The sequence below is a fragment of the Pongo pygmaeus genome, chromosome 19 (genome assembly GCF_028885625.2).
Source record: "Pongo pygmaeus isolate AG05252 chromosome 19, NHGRI_mPonPyg2-v2.0_pri, whole genome shotgun sequence".
NCBI classification, from domain to species: Eukaryota; Metazoa; Chordata; class Mammalia; order Primates; family Hominidae; genus Pongo; species Pongo pygmaeus.
The window spans coordinates 70,841,225-70,863,709 of record NC_072392.2 but is presented as its reverse complement, the minus strand read 5'-3'; the positions used below and the strand labels follow the sequence as shown (position 1 = coordinate 70,863,709).

The 22,485-nt window shown below is 50.7% G+C and overlaps 2 protein-coding genes and 1 long non-coding RNA gene across 11 annotated transcripts in view; 1 reads left to right on the top strand and 2 right to left on the bottom strand.

Annotated features, from left to right (window-relative positions):
• Positions 1–217: 217 nt before the first annotated feature.
• On the bottom strand, positions 218–11,817 carry COPZ2 (COPI coat complex subunit zeta 2). Of its 4 annotated transcripts, XR_010124555.1 has the most exons (10): positions 11,663–11,816; positions 10,846–10,920; positions 7,873–7,954; positions 7,221–7,312; positions 6,696–6,751; positions 6,174–6,251; positions 3,165–3,216; positions 2,512–2,550; positions 1,721–1,834; positions 504–522 (listed from the first exon to the last, which is right to left on the bottom strand). XR_010124555.1 is itself a non-coding variant. In XM_054456021.2 (9 exons), the coding sequence occupies exons 1-9, from the start codon at positions 11,771–11,773 to the stop codon at positions 475–477; spliced, it is 633 nt and encodes a 210-aa protein (XP_054311996.1). In that variant the 5' UTR covers positions 11,774–11,816; the 3' UTR covers positions 218–474. The 4 variants fall into 4 exon arrangements, 2 of the variants coding, with proteins under 2 accessions (XP_054311996.1, XP_063511766.1); XM_054456021.2 differs by lacking the exon at positions 1,721–1,834 and having other exon boundaries at positions 218–522; XR_010124556.1 differs by lacking the exon at positions 6,174–6,251 and having other exon boundaries at positions 487–522; positions 11,663–11,817.
• The window catches only part of NFE2L1 (NFE2 like bZIP transcription factor 1), a 24,259-nt gene continuing 12,959 nt past the window's right edge, over positions 11,186–22,485 (top strand). For 4 of the 6 annotated variants that reach the window (XM_054456012.2, XM_054456009.2, XM_054456010.2 and 1 more), the window contains exon 1: positions 22,206–22,434. The gene's annotated coding sequence lies outside the window, so the exon portion shown is untranslated. Of the gene's footprint in view, positions 11,544–12,021; positions 12,158–13,163; positions 13,279–16,142; positions 16,266–16,993; positions 17,156–22,205; positions 22,435–22,485 lie in introns of those variants that run through there. The other 2 variants (XM_063655691.1, XM_063655689.1) reach the window with 2 other exon arrangements.
• On the bottom strand, positions 20,865–22,094 carry LOC134738648 (uncharacterized). Its single transcript, XR_010124557.1, has 2 exons — positions 21,193–22,094; positions 20,865–20,954 (listed from the first exon to the last, which is right to left on the bottom strand). It is a non-coding gene; the product is annotated as an uncharacterized LOC134738648 (long non-coding RNA).

Below are 22,485 nucleotides of genomic sequence, written 5' to 3'. Positions count from 1 at the left end.
CACCCCCCCCCCCCGCCATGGTGTTAAATAGTCCCCTTTCCCTTGTCCCACATCTCTGCCCAATCACACAACCACAGGGACACGCCCCACCCTGGTACTGGATATCCCCACGATGAGCCACAGAAAGTGCAGGAGCCCTTATCTGAACACACACACACACACACACACACACACACACACACACACTTCCTAGGCCAAGAAAGAAGGAGATCCTCGGCAGAAGACAAAAGCAGGTTTATTAGGGCCCTGGGGCCAGGAATGCCTAAGATATGAGTTAAGGCCAGGGCCGTGAGAAGAGGTGACTCTCCTGAGGCCAAACCTTTGCATCTCAGAATCCCTGGCTGGAGACCTTAGGAGTCAGTTCCGGGAGGGACCTGGGGATGCAAAGGGGTCTCTCTTGACCCTGGGATCTTTGGGCTTTTGCCAGGATTGGGGAAATGGTCTGGGGGGCAGGGAGCCTTGAATCCACAGCCTTCATTTCAATAACGACCATTTAATTTGTTCCTTGGCAGACTGAAGAACCTGGGGTGGGGTGGGGGAGGTTGAGAGAAAATTGAGAATGTCAAATGCCTCCACACACAGTCATGGGGAGGTCCACAGCCCACCTTCCCCAAGCGCCCCTGCAACCCCCGGTCACTAGGTGGCAGCAGCTTGTCTCCACTTGGCTTAAACGCGGCCAACCCTCCAAGTCAGAACGCGCAGACCAAACCGGCTGCAGCCAGCTCCCACCTCAGGCCCAAGCCTGCCCAGACCTCTGGCTCCTGCATCTGCAGCGTGGGTGTGGCAGCAGCCTGTCTCCCCGCTGTCATGCCATGAGAGTTCCCGCCCACAGTGCCACGTCCAGGCGGACACGGGGCCCAGGCCTGACACTCGCTGTGCTCAGACGCCTCAGCAAACCCCTAGCTCTGGCCATGGCTGGCAATGTGTCCTCAACACCCCACCCCAACCCACTGCTGATGTGGCACAGCTGGCAAAGGGTGGCCAGCCAGACCCTGCGGTGGGATGCCTGGTGGAAAGTCTCAGCCCAGTGCTTACACAAATCCATACAAGTGCACACACGCATACACAATACCAAACCAGGAGAGGGGAACAGGACTCCAGGTGCGTCCCTCAGATTGTCCCTCCAGCCACTCAGCCTTATTCCCTTCTAGAGAAGGAGGGAACGCTGTGTCTCCTCCTCCTGCACAGTCTCCCTCCTCTCTTCGGGGCAGTGGCTTAGGGTTCCCCTGATTCTCCTAGCCAGAATCTAACTTTGTCCTCATTTTATCCCGCATTGGCTACCTGTAGCTTCCTTTGTTTTTACTCAAGAATTCCATAAAAAATGCTGTGTTTTCATTCTTTCTCCCTTTGGAGAAATACTGATGGTTATTCAGCATGTAACTTGCTTGGAGCCCTGCTAAGAGCTTGCCATGCATTGGCTCATTGAATTCTCATAATTCCATGAAGAGGGTCCTGTTATTATGTGAGGCCCAGAGAGGTTGAGTAACTTGCCCTAGGTCACCCAGCTTTAGGTGGTAAGGTAGAACATGTACCCTGGGATGACTCCCATGAGCACCTGTGTTCTTATCTGTTCTGCTCATTACTCCCTACCCTCTTTCCACCCTGAAAATTGCCTTGCAGCTGCATTCATTCCAGCATGGTATGAGGAAACATGGGGAATCACAGGGGAGGACGAAGCAGAGTGAGCGCTAAGGGCAGTGCAGGAAAATGGGCACCACACCTGGGACTCCACACGAGACGGCACAGGCTCATCTCGGTAGGGCCACCACAGCACGAGGAGTTAGCGCCAGGGCGGGGAGTTCCATACAAGCAGGATTAGTCTGAGCAGAGAGACCTGCAGGCGGACAGAAGAGAGGTCAAGACAGTCGTCCTGAACTAGCAGGAAGTTTGTGCAGCTGGGGAACTGATCAGGCTTCAGAGCCAGGAACCTCCCCCTGGCCTCACACTCTGCATGCACCTCCACATAAGACCATGCAGGGTTGTGGCAGGTTCTTCCATAGCCAGGTCACTCAGGGGCAAGGTGACAAGTGATGAGTGGGGAAAGTCAGATCCTATCATGGGTTTGAGAGTCCTTAACAATCCCAGTGTGCACCCTAAGTGGCAAGGACAGGGGTTAAGAGCCAAACTCCTATTTGGTACCCTTTCCAGGTTTCGGTAGAGGTCGCATCAGAGGCCTGAGTTCCCAGATTTTTGGGGGGCACAAGTGACCCAGCCATCTCCAAGGTAGGCAGCTCATCCTAGTTTCAATCCAACTAAACTAAGCCAGATGAGGTGGGCTGACAGTAACATGCCCATCCATCCATTAGTACCCAGCTCCCCCGAGTTGGAGAGCCCGGAGGCCTCCAGTGAGTCTTTCCAAGATATGACCTGTCACTGCCTCATCCCTTCCCTCCTCACCCCTGATTTTTCAGACTTGATAACTTCACTGGGTCCCCTTAGGATGCTCTAGGATGCTCTGCTCCCGTATCTCTCTAGACCATTTCTAGCCAAGGCAGATGCAGGGGGGCCTACCTGGGCCACACTCTGTTCAGTCAAGCCGCCATCATCTACCTGTAAGGAAGCAGAGTCAAAGGGTGGGGTAGGGCCAGCGTGAGGGTCCTGGGTCAGGGAGGTAAAGGAAAGGGGCTTGGGGGTATGGGTGAGGTGGTGCAGTGGTTAGGGTGATTCAGAGCTGCACCTGTGTCACTGCTTAGTAGAAGTCCTGCAGCCTGTCATTTGGAAGCCAGGACCTCTGGGATTGTGCTATGGTGCATGGAGGGTGAGGGAAGATGGGAAGAAAGATGGGAAGAAAGGTTTCATCCAGACGTGAGAAAGCCAAACAAGGCAGGGAGGTTCTATCCATACCCCTGACCCCCAACCTCAAGGCCAAGGCAGCCACCTGGTGCATCTTTGAGGATGTATTTATTTCCCCAGTCTATACTTCCTACCAGGAACGAGGTGAGGTACTTGTGCTCCTAGCCGGGGAGAGGACAGGAAGATTTCTTCCATTAACTGGCATCCCACCCACAAACTGCTGCTCATCCCACCCCTAACAAGTGTGTCAGCCCAGTGGTTGGCTTCTGCTAGAGGAGCTTGGGCTTCTACCATCTAGGCCCTAGCAGCCCTATTCCCAGGGAGGACAGGAAGGGCAGCCTAAAAGAGGAGGTGTTCAGGAAGACTCTTACCCTAAAATTCACCTTCTGGATCACTTGCTGGGGGTCACTCTCCAGAATCACACTAGAAGATGAGAGGAAAAACCAGGAGGCAAATCAGTGGCACAATCCTCCCCTCTGCCCCTTCTCCTTGCCAAGCCTCTTCCCTCTCCCAATGCCTCCTGCAACATCTCCACCTTCCAGGTCCCTTCCCACTGATAGCCCTCAAGTCAGAACTCTCCCTCAGCATGGAGGGCCCTCAGCTCTGATTCTTTGATGCTTCAACCCAGTGGTCCACATGCTTTGTCATCCCTGGGCAAAATCTTTGAAACTGGATGAGAACAGTCTGGTCTAGAATGATCAGGTTGTCAAAAGCAGGGACTCTCAAAACTCAGAGCTCTTGAAAGTTCACTTCACCTTCTGGGTATAGGGTTGGATTCCCTGTGAAAAGAGTTAGGAAGGGAGGCCCTGGGGGTTCTTATCTTGTTGCAATGGTTATTTTATGGCATGGGGTCATGCCCTGCATAAAATAAATGAAACTCCAAAAATCAGCATCTACCTTCTCCCCAACTTCCTCCCTTTTTTTTTTTTTTTTTAAGGCTGGGCACGGTGGTTCATGCCTGTAATCCCAGCACTTTGGGAGGCCGAGGCGGGTGGATCACCTGAGGTCAGGAGTTCCACACCAGCCTGGCCAACATGGCGAAACCCTGTCTCTACTAAAAGTACAAAAATCAGCCAGGCATGGTGGCATACATTGTAATTCCAGCTAATCGGGAGGGTGAGGCAGGAGAATCGCTTCAACCCTGGAGGCAGAGGTTGCAGTGAGCCAAGATCGCGCCACTGCACTCCAGCCTGGGCATCACAGTGAGACTCCGTCCAAAAAAAAAAAATTTTTTTTTTAAATCTTCCCTTTTAGGCCAGGCACAGTGGCTCATGCCTGCAATCCTAGCACTTTGGGAGGCTGAGGTGGGCAGATCACAAGGTCAAGAGTTCGAGACCAGCCTGGCCAATATGGTGAAACCCCGTCTTTACCGAAAATACAAAAAAAAATTAGCCGGTAGTGGTGGCGCACGCCTGTAATCCCAGCTACTCGGGAGGCTGAGGCAGGAGAATTGCTTGAACCCAGGAGGCAGAGGTTGCAGTGAGCCGAGATCACGCCACTGCACTCCAGCCTGGGTGACAGAGCGAGACTCCGTCTCAAAAACACACACACACACACACACACACAAAGAAACAAACAAAAAACTTCCCTTTTGATAGACCCAAATATTGTAGCTTTTCTTAGAGAGCAGGCGCTCCTTCATGAGGCCTTGGGGTTATGTACAGGGTACATGGGCACGAGGGCCTGTCACTGTGGCAGGACAAAGATGACAGGATCTGAGTATACCTCCTTACCCAGTGAGACTCCTCCAGGGCAGAAGCTTTGTTTTTCTTTTTTACTAAATCACTGGAAATGACAAACATTTCTTGGGAGCCTCTTCCAGGCCCCATCCTTGGGCTGAGCACCCCCTGCCCCAAGCTCCCTAACCAGGGGTCCTGTAATCCATAAAGAAAGAGCATCCCAGGCCAAGGCTCCGGTTTAGGCGTTGCCTCCCGACTGGCGCTTCCCCAGTTTTTCTTGGCAGGAAACTGAGTTCCTCAGAGGCAAAGACGGGAAGCTTGTGAAGCTTACACCTCAGGCATCCTCCTTTGCACAAGCCATCCAGAGCCCTGCATCTTGTTTTGCATTCATAGTTTTGTGTGTGTTTGTGTAAAGTTTTCCTTCAAGAGGGTGCACTAAATTGTATATGCTTCTGGCTCCCCAAAACCTGGCGTTACCCCACTCCCTTTTGGGTCTCAGAAATGTGCAGGAGGCATTCCTTAGTGCCCCAGGCAGTCCAGTACAGTGCCATGGAAACAGCCTGGCCCCTGGAACTATTCACATGGTTTTAGATCTTGGCCCTGCCACTCCTTAGCTGTGTGAGAGACCTCTGGCGTGTCACTTGAACCTTTGAGCCTGTTTCCTAATGTATAAAATTATGTAATGATAGAGGCATGTATGTTTTTAAGGAGCTCAAGAAATTCCTATTGGCTGGGGATGGTGGCTCACACCTGTAATCCCAGCACTTTGGGAGGCTGAGGTGGGCGGATCAGGAGGTCAGGAGATCGAGACCATCCTGGCTAACATGGTGAAACCCCGTCTCTACTAAAAATACAAAAAATTAGCTGGGTGTGGTGGTGGGTGCCTGTAGTCCCAGCTACTCATGAGGCTGAAGCAGGAGAATGGTGTGAACCCGGGAGGTGGAGCTTGCAGTGAGCCGAGATTGCGCTACTTACTGCATACCAGCCTGGGTGACAGAGCAAGACTCTGCCTCAAAAAAAAAAAAAAATTTTTATTATCCTTTGCCCCAGAGCCAGAACTTCTTTTTCTCTCTGAATATTGATCCCCTGATGGAAATTCACAAGCCAACTTTTCTCAAAAGAGCTCCTAGCTTCCTAAGAATATACTAGCATACCAATAGGAGGCAACATCTATTGAATGAGAACCACAAGCTTCACATGTATCTTCTCATTTAATCCCCACAATCCCTTATTACCGCCATCCTAAAGATGGAGAAAGTAAGCCTTGGGGAGAGTCAGTAATTGACCCAGGTCACGCATCTAGCTTGTGTTGGAATTGAGCCCTAAGAGCAGGACATGTGGGGCTGGTGGGACTGTCTGAAGTCCTTCCAGAGAGGGCCAGCATCTGTGCCAGTGCTTCCCCTGGGCATTGGAGACCAAACTGGATTTTCCCCAAACCCTGCCTATTCAACAGTCTCCCATAGTTTTGACATCAGGTTACTCTCTTGTTTGGCTTGACTTTGGCTAACATTGAAATCAACTTCTATCTTCATGAGTGGGGCGCTAGTAAGGGGAAGGGGTAGGGGAATGGGATCCCTGGGAATATGCTGGGGGAAGGGAGTGAGAAGTTGGTCAGAGTTCTAGCCATGCTGGGTGCCATCTGGGGCTGATGATTCTCAAAGGCACTCCTGCTGTGAGTGTCCCTGACTGTCCCCTCCTCACCCGCCATCCACAATCTCGTCCAGCACCAAGAAGGCTCCGTCCATGTTCTCCAGCAACCAGCGCTTCTCCACGTTCTTCCTGAAGGTGGACACAAGCTCCTGAGCCTCCCTGTGGCTGGGAGGAACTGAGTCCCTGCCTAGGTGAGGCTGACCCCACTCTCCAAAGACTGCCTCATTCGCCCCTCACCAAACAAGGACTGGGAAGGAGAATGTGAAGGGCAGTGAGCACAGAGCCCATGCAAGGCATTTCTGAGCAAAGGGCAGTTCTGCTTGCTTACACCCTACCTTGTCCAACTTCCCATACTTTGGGCCTTGACACCCACCACAGGACCCCAAATGCATTTCACAACTAGGTTAGATGCTATAGCACAGCCCTACTTTGGTTCATTGTGTCGACTGTGAACTTTTCTTTTTGGATTATCTTAGTCTTGTGGGGACTTCAGGAGAAAAACAGGGAGGAAGGGTCCTGTGACATATCAGGGCTGGGGGGAAGGGGCCTCGGAGGGCAGAGTACCTCACTCACCTTAACATGTGGTTCAGAGACTCAAACAGGCAGGTGAGAACAGACATGAGCATCAGCTGGGATGGGCAGATATGGGAGGAGGAAAACGAGAGTTTGAGATTGAGAAGGTCAAAAGAAGCACTTGGAGCCCACCTGTGTGGGCAGCAATGGAGAGTTTCAGAGGCCTGGGCTGGAGACTGACTGCAGTGTGACATTAGAGGGAACTTCCATGTGTCTGGGCTGGGAAACTGGAGTTCTCCACTGGGAGACATTGAGTGTATCCTTCTCTAGTTATGTTTAAGAAGGACAAAGCCTCCCTTGAAGATGAAGTGATTACTTCATTCCTGGTTCCCAAGGAAACTAAGGGGCATCGAAGATACACATTGTCCCAGAAAGAACCCTTCTGGCTGCCCTCCTCTACCCCATGGAGCCTAGAAGGAGGGGTCCAATGGTGAGCCTCCAGGTCCCAGCCTCAAGCCCAGATTCCAAATAAGAACATTTCCCCATAGACAGACCCTTCTTACTGCCCCAACCTCCTGAATTCACCTCATTCTCGTAGGATGAGCCCACCACGTATAGGAAGAGGTCAATGCTGTTCTTGTAGACGATGGTCATACCCCCAAAAAATGCAATCTCACCTAGAAGTGGAGGGAGCTTTCAGTCCTGGCCACCTTGCCTGGTCCCAGCCTAGCCTCTCCTCCTCATGTATGACTCTGTGACTCTCCTATTTCCTTCTCCCCTTTCTAGAGAACCCTTGGAAAGACCAGCACTAGGGACACTACCATCAGGCAGCCCCATGTCCTTCCCCTTATCTGCTACTCTATTTCTAGGGACTGTCTCAGGCCAAGGAGTCAACAAGCCTAGTTGTTGACCAGTTTACCTCCTGCCCACGCTCCCACCCTGTGCAGCACCTTGGGACTAGATCCAGGTTTGGACCACAACACAGTTGGCCTCCTCAGCTAGAGAGAGGCCTGGGGATGCTGGGGGGTTGGGTAGTTGGGGGAATTGGAGAGCGACAGGGAGTGGAGGTTCCCTGGAGGAAGGGAGTGGAGAACAGCTGGGAAGGAGAGGACAAAAAGCCTCTGAAGAAAGGGAAATGGCCTGTGGGTGTGCAAGGCTGATGGGGACAGACGTGTCCAGATGGAGAAGATGACAGTATGCATCTGATAGTCTGCTGGAGGAAGAGGGGGACACTTACTCTCAGTCCGGCTGGTCTTGTTGAAGACATTTTTCTCGAAAACCATCTGCTCCTTCATGGAGGGGAATGTGTCATCATAATACTATGAGAAAGGGAAGGAGAAGGGACCATAGCTTTCCACACAGCCTGGGTCCTCCCTAGATTGGGGGGCAGGAAAGAGTAGGTGCTGGGCAAGCGAGATCCTGCTTCCCTGCCCCATCTCTCCATTACTGCACCCTAGGCCTGCAGGCTGACTACTTCCTCCAAAACAAATTATTCTTTTTTAGATGGAGTTTTGCTCTTATTGCACAGGCTGGAGTGCAATGGCATGATCTCGGCTCACCACAACCTCCACCTCCCGGGTTCAAGCAATTCTCCTGCCTCAGCCTCCTGAGTAGCTGGGATTACAGGCATGTGCCACCACGCCCAGATAATTTTGTATTTTTAGTAGAGACGGGGTTTCTCCATGTTGGTCAGGCTGGTCTCGAATTCCCAACCTCAGGTGATCTGCCCACCTTGGCCTCCCAAAGTGCTGGGATTACAGGCATGAGCCACTGTGCTCGGCCCCCTCCAAAACAAATTTTGAGCAAAGAAAGTCCCAAAAAGTAGAGGGATATTGAGGCCTGCTTTTGGAGTCCCCTCCTGGTTTCTTGGAGGATCTTGTACATTCAGCAGATGTGCAGGGTGCTAAGGATTGGCATGATCACTAGGGCACACTAATTCTACAGCACCCTGAGTCTACAGGAAAGATGGCAAAACTAGGAGTCCTTCTTAAACAATGATAACGATAATAACAATGCTACTTTATTATCCCCATTACACAGATGGGGAAACCGAGGCATCAAGAAGTCAGGTAACGGCCTGGCACGGTGGCTCATGCCTGTAATCCCAGCACTTTGGGAGGCTGAGGCGGGTGGATCACCTGAGGTCAGGTGTTCAAGACCAGCTTTGCCAACATGGTGAAACCCCATCTCTACTAAATATACAAAATAAATTAGCCAGGCATGGTGGCGGGTGCCTGTAATCCCAGCTACTTAGGAGGCTAAGGCAGAAGAATCGCTTGAACCCGGGAGGTGGAGGTTGCAGTGAGCTGAGATCGCGCCACTGAACTTCAGCCTGGGTAGCAGAGCGAGACTCCATCTCAAAAAAAAAAAAAAGAAGTCAGGTAACTTCTCCAACATCTCACAGTTGTGAGGCCAAAGCTGGGTTTGAGCACTAAGGATGGTCTGACTGCAGACAGGGTTATAGTGAAGATTAAATATCTAAGAAACAATTCCCCACACATATCCCATAACTAAATTAATGTTTTTTGTTTGGGAATGATGACCCTCTCTCTCTGACTCAGTTTCTTAATCAGTAGGGAGCAAGAGCCTTTGGCCTTGCTGATCCACCTCTGACCATCTGCTGGGGCAAGGTGTGGTCAGCTCAGTTTTCAATTTTCTGGATGTGGATTTTGCCACTTAGTACTCAATCCGCAGGCAGATTAGCCATCTCCCTAGTGGCCACTGCTTATTTGAATGCCATAAAAACAAAAAACTTTCAGTTCCAAATAAACAAACAGAAAATATATTTTTTGGGATGGGGTCTCACTCTATAACCCAGATTGGAGTGCAGTAGCTCGATCATGGCTTACTGCAGCCTCAACCTCTCAGGCTCACGCGATCCTCCCACTTCAGCCTCCCGAGTAGCTGGGACTACAGGCGCACACCACCACGCCTGTCTAATTTTCGTTTTTTTTTTTTTTTTTTTTTTTTTGTAGAGATGCGGTTTGCCATGCTGCCCAGGCTGGTCTGGCACTCCTGGGCTCAAGCAGTCCACCTGCTTCAGCCTCTCAAAGTACTGGGATTACAGGCATCAGCCACTGCGCCTGGCCTTACAACATATTTCTTTCCTTTTTCTTTTTTGAGACAGAGTTTCGCTCTTGTTGCCCAGGCTGGAGTGCAATGGTGCGATCTCGGCTCACTGCAACCTCTGCCTCCCAGGTTCAAGCAATTCTCCTGCCTCAGCCTCTCGAGTAGCTGGGATTACAGGCGCCCACCACCATGCCTGGCTAATTCTTTGTATTTTTAGTAGAGACAGGGTTTCACCATGTTGGCCAGGCTGGTTTCGAACTCCTGACCTCAGGTGATCTGCCCTCCTCGGCCTCCCAAAGTGCTGGGATTACAGGCATGAGCCATCACGCCTGGCCTTATAATGCATTTCATAGCTAATGCAGATGCTATAGCTCCACTACAATTAATTGTGTTGACAGTAGAAATTTATTTTTGGATTATTTTAGTTTGGTTTGCTCAGGCCATGTTTGCTAGGATAGATATCAGCTAATTGAATGGGGGTACAGTGAAAACCACCTTGAGCTTCATGTCAAAAAACCTGAGTTTGCCTGTGAAACGTGTGACATGGGAGAAGTGAAAAAATTAAATAAGTAAATAAATAAAATTTGGTTTGGATCTGTTAGGATATTAATACTTGTGACCCCAGGCAACTCACTTAGCTTCTCTACCTCTCATTTTCTTCATCTACGAAATTAAAGAGTTAGATTATACAGTCTCTCAAATCCCATCTGGTTCTAAATCCTTAGACTCCTTAGACTAAATCGTTAGTGTTTACCAAGCTGTAGAACAAAAGTGGAGGTTTTGAGGAGGTTTAGAGACAAACCCCAAAGAACAAAAGAACTTGTGTGGGGGTTTGGGGACTAAGACTCCTGGGTCCCAGGCTCAACACTCCACTGACCCATTAGGCAGAACCTTCCCATGCCCAGGTCCAACTGGCCAGTAGCAGGATGATGAGGAAACATTTCAGGGAACATGAGTAGAAACAGAGGAGACCCCTCATTTCAGGGAGCAGCACCTTGACACGGCAGGAGGATGAGAAGGACCTCTGGAGGGGTCTAAGCTGAGCTGCCCTGACTCACAGAGATCACAGTGGAGTTTCTCCTGAGACAGGAGTGTCAGCTGGGTGGGAACTGTGTCCCTCATGGGTGGGGTCAGAGGTTACCTTGGCCAGCAGCCGGCGCCCGTCATTATCTAGGATGAAAACAGCCTTGATGGTGTAGAGGGAAGGTTCCTGCAACTGACACCGGAGAGGAGAGTTCCGTTTGGCCCCTGACTCAAGGTGGACACCCTGTCTCTATGGGATCTGCTGGCCCTAGGATACATCCTCAGGCTCCAGCAACCCCAGTCCTCAAGGTCCACAGCTGGTTCTGCCCAACCCTGTGCCACATGGGCCAACCCGGGTGCCCAGTCCACTCTCAGGCAGATGTTCCACTGCAGGCCCCGAGTGGGCGCTGTGCCCGTTGGGTGCAGAAGGTCCTTCCGGGCCCAAGTTCTGTCATGCACTGACTGCTCCAGAGCCCGAGTCGGAGTGTATCACAGAACCTGGGCCGGGGGGGACAGCGGGCCGAGCCTCCTCCTTCCAGCTGATCCCTGGCCGGGCTGGACCTGCGCTCTCCAGCGCGCCCCCGGGCCCTGGCCCGGGTGGACTCTAGAAGCATGCCCATCACCCACCGGTGATGGGAGCCGAGTCTGGGACGGACAGGCCACTCCTTACCCTCCCCGCGGAATCTCAACTCACCCGCCACCCCCGCTCCAAACGGACCCAGAACTTCAGCCCCGCACCGACGGACTCAGGACAGGCCTCCTCTCCGGTCGGCGCCGGGACGAACTTTTCCTCCCGGGTCCTGGGACCGGTCAGGGGTGACACAAAGTTCCCAGCCGCCGGGCGCGCGAGTTCTGAGTTGGCTGCTCCCCCCAACCCTGCTCCGTCCCGGCCCAGCTCCCGCCGCCCGGGACCCCCGCGCCCGCCCGCTCCGTACCCGCAGCCCCGAGGGCTCCCCGGCTCGAGCAGGCGGCACCGGGCCCCCGGCCTGGGCCGCCGCGGCCCCCTCCCCCGGGTGCGGACGTGGCCAGGCCTCGGGCCGCTGCATTCCGCTCGCCGCCTCGCACTGACAGCGCCGCCCGCCGCCTGCCCGCCGCCGCCGCCCCGCCTCCGCGCCCGCCCCGCGGCCCCCTCTCGCGCGTGGCCTTCCTTTCCTCGGGGCCCCGTCCTCTTGCTCGTTCTCCCCGCTCTCCCCTCCCGCCCTCACCCCAGCTCTCCTTCCCCCACCTCTCCTCTCCCTCTCTCCTCCTTGGCTCCTTCCCGAGTCCCTTACAGCCCCGAACTCTGCATCCTCAGGGTGCCCCAAGACCAGCCCTCCTCCTGCTTCCTGCCTGCTCTCCGGCCTGTGGCTTTGGTGTGCACTGGTGTCTGTAGGCTGTCCTGGGGCCAGCAGCAAACACAAGCAAAGCCCACTTTTGTCTGTTGACTTCTGGTAGGTACCATGGGGACAAATACGTCAGGTCACCCTTTAGATCTCAGGGACAGGGTCTATAAGCAAGAGCAAATGAGAACAGTTCTGGGGACACCCCTCTGTGAAGAGGCTTTCTCATTCCTCTCTCACTACTTGCAGAAGGGAACCATAGCCCCGGAGACACCTCCCCAGGCTCTCCTAAGTCACAGATATGGCACCATCAGAAGCAAGAGATGCCCAGCAGCACAAATGCTCCACCAATGACATCAGGCTTTGCAGCATGTTTTGGTTTCTCTGGTCTAAGTGTACCTAAGACAAGCTCTCATTTCAGGGTACACTGGCAAGTGGGAAATTCACACCCCAGTGATATGTTAGTGCTACGTATGCATTTACCGGTAAAAACACTGTGTATTTTACATTTGACACCTTTACATCCATTATCTAATATAGCCCACACCTGTGAGACAGGCATAATGGACCCTCATTTCAAGGAAAGAGAGACTCTGAGGTTGTGTGACCTTTTCAAGACTATACAGCTAGTTAACTGGGGATAGAACCCAGATTTTTGACTCAAAATTTCTTCCCTATTCTTCTCTTCAAGCCCTCTCATGTTGTGGACCACAGTCACTTACCCTAGATGGTTACAGAATGGGGTTTTCCTCACTGAATGCATCAAGTCTTCTTATCTTCAAGCCTCTGCTGAAATATCATTACCAAAAGGTCCTCCTGACAGCCACCATATCTGACTTGATAGGTCTCTCCTGTCACATTCTGTATCTTAGTTCCTATTTCTTTCTTTCATTCCACTTTTTTCAATCTCTAAATATTATTTTTACTAATTTTGCTTGTTTGAGACACGGTCTCACTTTGTTGCCCAGGCTGGAGTGCAGTGACTCAATCTGGGCTCACTGCAGCCTCAACCTCCTGGGCTCAGGCAATCCTCCCATCTCAGTCTCCCGAGTAGCTGGGACCACTGGTGCATGCAACCACTCCCAGGTAATTTTTTGTTTGTTTGTTTGTTTTGTAGAAACAAGGTCTCAAGGCTGGGCTCAGTGGCTCACACCTGTAATCCCAGCACTTTGGGAGGCTGAGGTGGGCAGAAGGCTTGAGCCCAGGAGTTCCAGACCAGCCTGGGCAACATGGTAAGACCTGGTCTCTACTAAAACTACAATGAAATTAGCCAGGTAGGGTGGTGTGCACCTGTAGTCCCAGCTACTCAGAAGGCTGAGGTGGGAGAATCACCCGAGTCTGGGGGTTCAAGGCTGCAGAGCCATGATCATGCCACTGTGCTCCAGCCTGAGCAATGGGAGTGAGAACCTGTTTCAAAAAAAAAAAAAAAAAAAAAAGAAGAAGAAGAAAAAGAAAGAGAAAGGAAGAGGAGGAGGAGGAGGAGGCGGCGGAGGGGGAGGGGGAGGGGGAGGAGGGTGATCAAGGTCTCACTATGTTGCCCAGGCTGGTCTTGAACTCCTAGGCTCAAGTGATCCTCCCACCTCAGCCTCCCAAAGTGTTGGGATACAGGCGTGAACCACCATTCCCAGCCTTTACTAGTTTGTTTACAAGTGTTCCTTCTCCCCGCCCAGACTTTGAGCCCTGCAAGAATGAATGAATGTGACTTTTTTGTTTGTTTGTTTTGAGACAGGGTCTTGCTCTATCACCCAGGCTGGAGTACAGTGGTGTGATCATAGTTCACTGCAGCCTCAAATTCCCAGTCTCAGCCGGGCATGGTGGCTCACGCCTGTAATCCCAGCTCTTTGGAAGGCCGAGACAGGCGGATCACGAGATCAGGAGTTTGAGACCAGCCTGGCCAACATGGTAAAACCCCATCTCTACTAAAAATATAAAAAAATTAGCCGGGGGTGGTGGCAGGTGCCTGTAATCCCAGCTACTCGGGAGGCTGAGGCAGGAGAATCACTTGAACCCAGGAGGTGGAGGTTGCAGTGACCCGAGACTGCGCTACAGCACTCCAGCCTGGCCAAGAGAGCGAGAACCTGCCCCCACACACACACAAAAACAACTCCCAGGATCAAGCCATTCTCTTGTCTCAGTCTCCTGAGTAGGTGGGACGATACACATGTGCCACCATGCCTGGTTATTTATTTATTTTTTTTAGAGGCAGGGTCTTGCTGTGTTGTCCAGGCAGGTCTTGAACTCCTGGGATCAAACTCTCTTCCTGCCTCAGCCTCCCAAAGCCCTGAGATTACAGGTGTGACCCACCTCACCTGGCCAAGTATGTTTGTCTTGTTCACTATGGAATCCCTAGTGTTTCTTACCGGGCTTGGTGACAGATTTTTTTTTTTTTTTTTTTTTGAGACGGAGTCTTGCTCCATCACCAGGCTGGAGTGCAGTGGCGAGATCTCGACTCACTGCAACCTCCGCCTCACGGGTTCAAGTGATTCTCCTGCCTCAGCCTCCCGAGTAGCTGGGACTACAGGCGCACACCACCACGCCCAGCTAATTTTTGTATTTTTAGTAGAGACAGGGTTTCACCATGTTGGCCAGGATGGTCTCGATCTCTTGACCTTGTGATCTGCTTGTCTCGGCCTCCCAAAGTGCTGGGATTACAGGCATAGGCCACTGCACCTGGCCGATGACAGATATTTAATAAGCATTTGTGAAGTAAATGAATAAAGGAATTCAGGATGAGGGAGATCATGTATAAATATTCACAGATACCAAATTTTAACTAATAATAATAAAAATGTATCTATCAATGATACCATATTGGCTGGGTGTGGTGGCTTATACCTGTAATCCCAGCACTTTGGGAGGCCAAGGTGGGCAGATCACTTGAGACCAGGAGTTCGAGACCAGCCTGGCCAACATGGTGAAACCCTGATTCTACTAAAAAAACACAAAAATCAGCCGGGCATGGTGGCGAGTGCCTGTAGTCCCAGCTACTTGGGAGGTGAAGGCAGGAGAATCACTTGCACCCAGGAGGCAGAGGCTGTAGTGAGCCAAGATCACACCACTGCAGCCTCGGCAACAGAGCAAGACTCTATCTCAAAAAAAAAAAAAAAAAAAAAAAGACATCATATGTGCCGTACAAATATTTATTGAGTGCTTAGTATGTACCAGATATTTTTCTAGCCACTGGGACACAATAGTAGACAAAAGAAAAATTTTGCTCTCATGGAACTTACAATCAAGTGTTTGTGTGTATACATGCGTGCGTTTCTGTGCAAGATATAATACACAAATAAATGGGAAAAGTAGATATTATGTGAGTTGGGGACAAGTGCTCCAAAGTAAAATAGAGCAGAAATGGGGTGTGGAATGTGAGGGGTCAGGGACAGGCAAGCCAGAAAGCCATTTTCATAGTCCTCTGAGAAAACCTTTAACAAGGTGACATTTGAACAAAGAGCTAAAGGAAAGGAGGAAGCAGGCCATGCAAACATCTGAGGAAGCATCTACTGACCCTCCCTATATGATGACTTAGAAGGCACATCTGAACCTTCCTTGCAGGCTATCAGTTATAACAGGGAACATAATGACACTATTTGATAACAGCAGGCAGGGAAAAGACCCAGTATTTGGGCATTTTATTTCTTCGGATTCCAGATCATCAGAAGTTATGTCAATGGTCATGCTGGCTGGGTATGTTATTTTAAAAAAATACTGATTTGGTTATTTTGATGTCTTAATATTTCTGTGAGCTAGTCCATTTTTTTTTTTTTTTTTGGCTCATATTTACAAGGACAGCGCCAAAAAGCCTCCAGGAGTATTTCTCAGCCTCTGTTTGGCATATGGTACCCACCATGAAAGACCAGCAGCCTGCAGAAGGGACAGAGGGAGACCTGGGAAGATAGGGGACTTAGGGGGCTGGCTCCATGGGGGAGGTGGGGAAGGAGTCAGTTATACACGTTAGGGATGGGAAGGCACTGGAGAGGGGCCAAGGGGATAGGAATGAGAGAAGGCTGGGGAAAGCAGCTTAGGAACCACAAAGTTCTCATCACCCCCACATCTATCACTGTTGTTGCTTTTTTTCTTTCTTTTTTTTTTTTTTAAGAAGGAGTTTCACTCTTGTTGCCCAGGCTGGAGTGCAATGGCGTGATGTCGGCTCACTGCAATCTCCACCTCCCAGGTTCAAGCGATTCTCCTGTCTCAGTCTCCTGAGTAGCTGGGATTACAGGTATGCGCCACCACACCTGGCTAATTTTTTTATTTTTAGTAGAGACAGGGTTTCACTATGTTGTTTGGGCTGGTCTTGAACTCCCGACCTCAGGTGATCGGCCTGCCTCGGCCTCCCAAAGTGCTGGGATTACAGGCGTGAACCACTGCGCCTGGCCTTGTTGTTCCTATTCTTAAAATCTCTTTACATCTTTTCTTTTTTTTGAAATGGAGTCTCACTCTGTCTCCCAGGCTGGAGTGCAGTAGCACGATCTCGGCTCACTGCAACCTCTGCCTCCCAGGTTCAAGCAATTCTCCTGCCTCAGCCTCCCAAGTAGCAGGGACTACAGGCGTGTGCCACCATGCCCGGCTAATTTTTGTATTTTTAGTAGAGACGGGGTTTCACCATGTTAGCCAGGTTGATCTCCAACTCCTGACCTTAAGTGATCTGCCCACCTTGGCCTCCCAAAGTGCTGGGATTATAGGCGTAAGCCACCGTGCCTGGCCCATAAAATCTCTTTACATCTTAAGTGTAGTGGTGAATAAGTAAATTCAGAGCCAAGTTCAACTTTTCAAGGGCAAGATTCTCCCCAATGACAACCCCTCCCCAAACTCCTTCAACAGAGACCCCAGAACTTCTTTCTCTCCATGACACCCGCTTTCCCACACATCTTGAAGTGCACCTTTAATGCGGTTTCACATAAACATGCGAGCTATGTGTGTCCAGTACTGGGACAGTGTCTTCCACAGAGCATGGCCCTAAGAGGACTTTCCAGTTTAAGGCTGGCAGCACATGAGAAGCATGCACGTGCAGCAGCAGACTCGGCAGGAGAGCCTCCCCAGCTCGAGGAAGCCAAGTTGGGTTCAAAAAGAATGCAGCCTTCATGTTTCTCTGCCCTCTGCTCCCTTCAGGTAGGTACAGTAGGGTGGAGAGGTGGGCTGTGCACATCCCTTCCCAGCTGGAACCTGTGAAGTAGTACACTCAGAATTGGTCCCTGCCCTTTGGAGTCCCAGGAGGCAGGTGATTCAAAGGAAGTTCTCCTCTGGGCCTTGGTATAGCTTGAAGGGGAGACCATTTCATTTCCTCTGAGTCACCCTCCTGCTGCCACATTTCTGCGCTGTCTGTCCTAGGATTTCAGCATCTGTTCTTATGTGACGAGAAGAAACAGCTCCCTTGGGTACCAGCCTCTCTCTATCCTTCCTGCTTAATGTCAAGAGGGGGAGGTGTGTGTGGAATATGAGGCGTGGAAGTGTGTACTGGTGGCATCCTCTAGAGAAAACTAAAGCTTCCATGCTCTGTCTGTAGGATGGGTTTCTAGTAGACCATTCTAAGGACAGCTCTCATTTCTTCATCGCCTTTGGCTTTCTCTGAGATAAAGTTGTAGGGTGGGTGGAGAGAGGATTATTCAAGACAGGGCCTTATACTCAGCTCTTCCTCCAGGCATGAATGGCTTTATACACATGACCTGATTTTTAAGATTTATGAATATGTACATTGTTATCTCCATTTAGCTCGGGATGGCCCAACTAGTAAGAAACAGAGCCAGATTTTCGAACCCAGCTATGAGTCCAAAACATCCACTCCTCCCATCTCTTAATGGCAGCTCCTTGATTGTGACATGTCACACAAAGCTATACGAAGAACACTACCTGGTATTGTTTGAGACAACATAGCAAGACATACAGGACAGTTGAACTCAGCTTCAAAAAAATGTTACACTAAGACACTAATGAACAATGAGGCATTTTCATTGTAGAGGTGAAGAAAAAACATTTTAGGGTTGAGAATGAGCACACCCTAAAAGTCAAACAAGCTGGGTGCAGTGGCTCATGCCTGTAATCCCAGCACTTTGGGAGGCTGAGGTGGGCAGATCACTTGAGGTCAGGAGTTTGAGACCAGCCTGGCCAACATGGAAAAACCCTGTCTCTACTAAAAATACAAAAATTAGCCAAGCGTGGTGGTGTGCGCCTTTAATACCAGCCACTCAGGAGGCTGAAGCAGGAATCGCTTGAACTTGGGAGGCAGAGGTTGCAGTGAGCTGAGATGGTGTCACTGCACTCCAGCCTGGACCACAGAGCGACTCCATCTCAAAAAAAAAAAAAAACTCAGATAATCATTTTAGCCTGTGTTCCTGTATTACCACAATCTTCTGCTTTTTTTTTTTTTACCCCAATTTGGATTCTTGCTCCAACCTAGTGATTCTCTACTCTGGCTGCACATAAAAATCACCTGAAGAGCTTTTACAAAATACTGATGTCCAATTCTGCTCTGGGCAGCTGTTTTAATTGGTGTGGGGTGGGACCTGGGCATTGGTATTTCTTACGAGCTACCCACCTGGGGGATTCTAATATGCAGCCAGGATTGAGAAGCAATCTTCTAAGAGTGTGGTAGTGGTGCATAGCAAAGAGGCTGGCTTGCAGGAGAGCTTTACTTTTTGGTGGTTTAATGGTAAGCTTGCTGATGATGTTTACCATGTAAGAGAGAGGGCCATATGTCCGGATTTGCCAGAAAACTGATTTCTTTGCAAAACATGCTAACATTTAGTATTGACATGATGTATTCCTACCATCTCTCAGGACTGTAAGGAAATCTCAGGCAATCATCTATCTAATCTATTCCCCTGGATTAGATGAGGTTACAGATTAAGAAATATTTATACGGATTGGCAACACTTAAAAGACATGTTTTTCTTTTTCTTATTTTTTTTGAGACAGGGTCTTACTCTGTCGCCCAGACTGGAGTGCAATGGCACAATCACAGCTTACTGCACCCTCAACCTCCCCAGGATTGGGTGATCTTTCCACCTCAGCCTCCCCACTAGCTAGGACTACAGGCATGAACCACCACGCCTGGCTAATTTTTGTATATTTTTTGTAGAGATGGGTTTTCACTATGTTGGCCAGGCTGGTCTCAAACTCCTGGCTCAAGTGATCTGCCCACCTGGGCCTCTCAAAGTGCTGGGGTTACAGGTGTGAGCCACTGTGCCTGGCCTTAGAGACATTTTTAGAGGAAGGATAATGGGCAACCAGAATGGCAGAAAGCCTGGGTTTCCCTTTTAGGGAAAAAGCAATTTCACTGTTCCAAAAGAAATCAGAGCCCCAGCCAGCCTGCCCTCCCACAGGCCCTTCTCTGAGGATTCCTGGCATGTGTCATCCTCTGGGGATGACTGCAGGATGGATGTGGCTGTTGGCGGCAGCAGCAGCTTTTCCTACTAGGGAAGCTAGGTCGGTAGACGCTACACTGCTATTCCTGGGGTGGGGGTGGGGATTTCCGTGTATGTCTTATAGTTAGCTGGCCCCAAATCCCTGTGCTTTAGACCTAACCCTCTTCTCAGCTCCCACTGCCTTCTTCTCTCTCCTGCACAGCCTGGAGTCGCAGGGGCAAGGCCTGGTTTTACAATGGCTGCCAGCCTTTCCCTTAGGGAGCCACACGCATGCGCTTTTTCCAGTGGTCTTCTCAGTCTGATTTAATGGATATACCGGGACTGATGACACATCAGCATGGGATCCTTCTTTTGCTTCTTGGGTAATTGTCCTATTAACAGCTGTCCCAGGCAAAGGGAGGGGGAGAGTGTTGGGGGAAAGGAGGGGGTGGCTTCCTGGGTGAAGAAGGACACACCCTGGGTTTTACAAGGTTAATCAGCAGGTTCTGGGAAAGCTTGCACCTGCTCAGACTTGATCTGGAACTCTAGACAGAATGGAAGACAGTCTTTCTGTCTCCACTCCCTTCCATGGAGTATCAAATATCCTGGGCGCCCACACCCTGCCAGGCCTAGGCCTGCTGTTGCGATTGAGTTTGTCTCTACACCTTTACTCTCTTCGGCCCTTGCAACTCTCTTTCCCTTTTTCTGCCCATCTTTGTGAAACGGCTAAGCAGGAAACTCCACAGATAAACGATTGTCCAGTTTTAGTTTGAACTGTTAGGACTGAAAATTGTTCTGTATTTTTCTGTCAAAAAAAGACCAACCTTTGTATGCTCTTTTCACCTTCTCAAAATTGTCTTGTATTTAAACACTGTACTTTAGTTGAGACTTTGTATCTTTCAATTTTATGTTTTGTTTTGAGGAAGGATCTCACTGTTGCCCAGACTGGCACCATCATAGCTCACTGCAGCCTCAACCTCCCGGCTCAAGCAATCCTCCTACCTCAGCCTCCTGAGTAGTTGGGACTATAGATGTGTGGCACCAGGCCCAGCTTGTTTTTTTGTAGAGACGGGGGTCTCACTATGCTGCCCAGGCTGGTGAAGCAATCCTCCCCCCTCGGCCTCCCAAGATGCTACTGTGAGCCACTGCGCCGGGCGCAGTTCTATGATTTTAAAATACTTCCTTTTCAACCTTCTTTATTTATTTTTAGAGTTGATGGCCACACCTAAATTTTTCCTCCTTTCTTATACAATACCAGTCTTTATCTTCATTGTCTCACTGCTTCGGGGACTGAATGGTCTCCTATTTTATTGGTAACATGCCATATCCTTCAAAACTGTACATCCTCCAAGGTGTGGTTAATTTCTGCTTTTAACAGGAAAATCGGAGGCCTGCCTGCTTGAGTCCCCCTTCAAGTACTCAGTATTTGAGTGTCTACTAAGTTATAACAGTTAACGCACAAAATTCTAGTCCTCATGTTGTTTATACTCAGGCATTTATTGGGAGACACGCGTCAGTAGTCCCTGCTAAATGGGAAGATCGCTTGAGTCCAGGAGTTCCAGTCCAGCCTGGAATAGGTAAAACATGTTCTCTGAATTAGTCTTTGAAACTGGTAAACTAGCTCAGAAGTTTTGTAAGAATTCCATGAGCGGTTGCTGGTGTACTTTTATTATATACAGTGAAAGTACTTAATCTGCAAACCACCCCAAATTAAGCCTCCTAACTCAGCAAGCACAAAATAGACTCGATTATTTACTGAGTTATCATTTGGCCTTGTCCTCAGTTGTACAGGGACTAATGACTCACCTATAAATAATCGGCTCTTCTAAGAAGACAGAGTTGAGTTGACACCTCTTTGTCCTATAGCTGGGAGGAACGCTTTGCAAACGCCAACCCAATGATTCCCTAAATGGGGTCTTCGCATCAGCTGCGTTAAAATCACCCCAGCAGGCAGGTTATCTGGCCGCCACTCCAGGGTCATTAAATCAGACTCTCCAGTGGGACCTCGGAATTCGTAGCCTAGCAAGCTCCCCAAGTGATGCTGGGAGTAAACTAACGTTTGAGAGTCACAAACATGTTTTAGAAATATAACCAGATGGGACTGGAGAAATTAAAATTGAGAAACATCCCTAAAAAAGCAAGACTAAGCTGCGTGGGAGGCCAAACGAGGGGGGTCCTTTGGGGTGTTTCTACCATGACAAAAATCGCCATTACCCCACACCTCTCACACCATCAACGTTCCACCAACGTCCCACCACCCTCATGATATCCGTCCGCGGAACTGCTCCAGCGAAGGTACCCTTGCCTGGGCCATGAGGCGCAACCGTCCCTCACAGCTGGGGTGGCTTCTCCAGGTTCGCACCGAGAGGAAGTTAGGGTACCGGTTTCCGCCGCCAGCACCCAAGATGGCGGCACGAGCGTCGCAACCACAAGAACCACATGCTTCGTGTCCCGCCTCAGCCTTCTCGGGTCTCACTAGACTTTTGCAAGTCACTGTGGGAACCCTCAAGGCGAGGGTGTTCCGCACTCCGGCGGCGATACACCCTCCTATTCCCTGACCTAGGCCCTCATTCCCCCGCCACAGAAAGCGCTGGAAGCACCCAACCTGGATACTTCACCCAACACCCAAGCCCACTAACATCGCCCGCTGCGAACGCGCGGCCGAGGGGCCCAGAATGCCAGACACTAGGGCCTTCGCCCTACTCATTGGTGGGTCCACACCGCGGGGCGGGCCTAGGTACTCATTGGGCCGGGAATTATGTCAGTCTTGGGAAATCAGGTCCGGAGATGAGGAGGTACACTCAGCCATTGGGCCCTCTCTGCTGCCAATCAGAGGGACATCCGTCGACGGCCCCGGTCTCGGCTCGTTGATTGGAGAAACTGTTCCTAGGGTGCTTGCGGCGGGCGGGTTTCCGAGTGCCTTAGCAGGAGGGGGCGGGGAGGGAAGCGGAGGCTCGGAGCTCTAGGCCGGCCGGCGGTGGCGGCGGCGAGGCCGGGACTCGGGCTTAGGGCCTGCTGTGGAGGCAGCGGCGGACGCCGAGCTAAGCAGTGGGTATCGGGCACATTCCTTTCCTAGAAGGGAGGGGTGCAGCGCCGCGA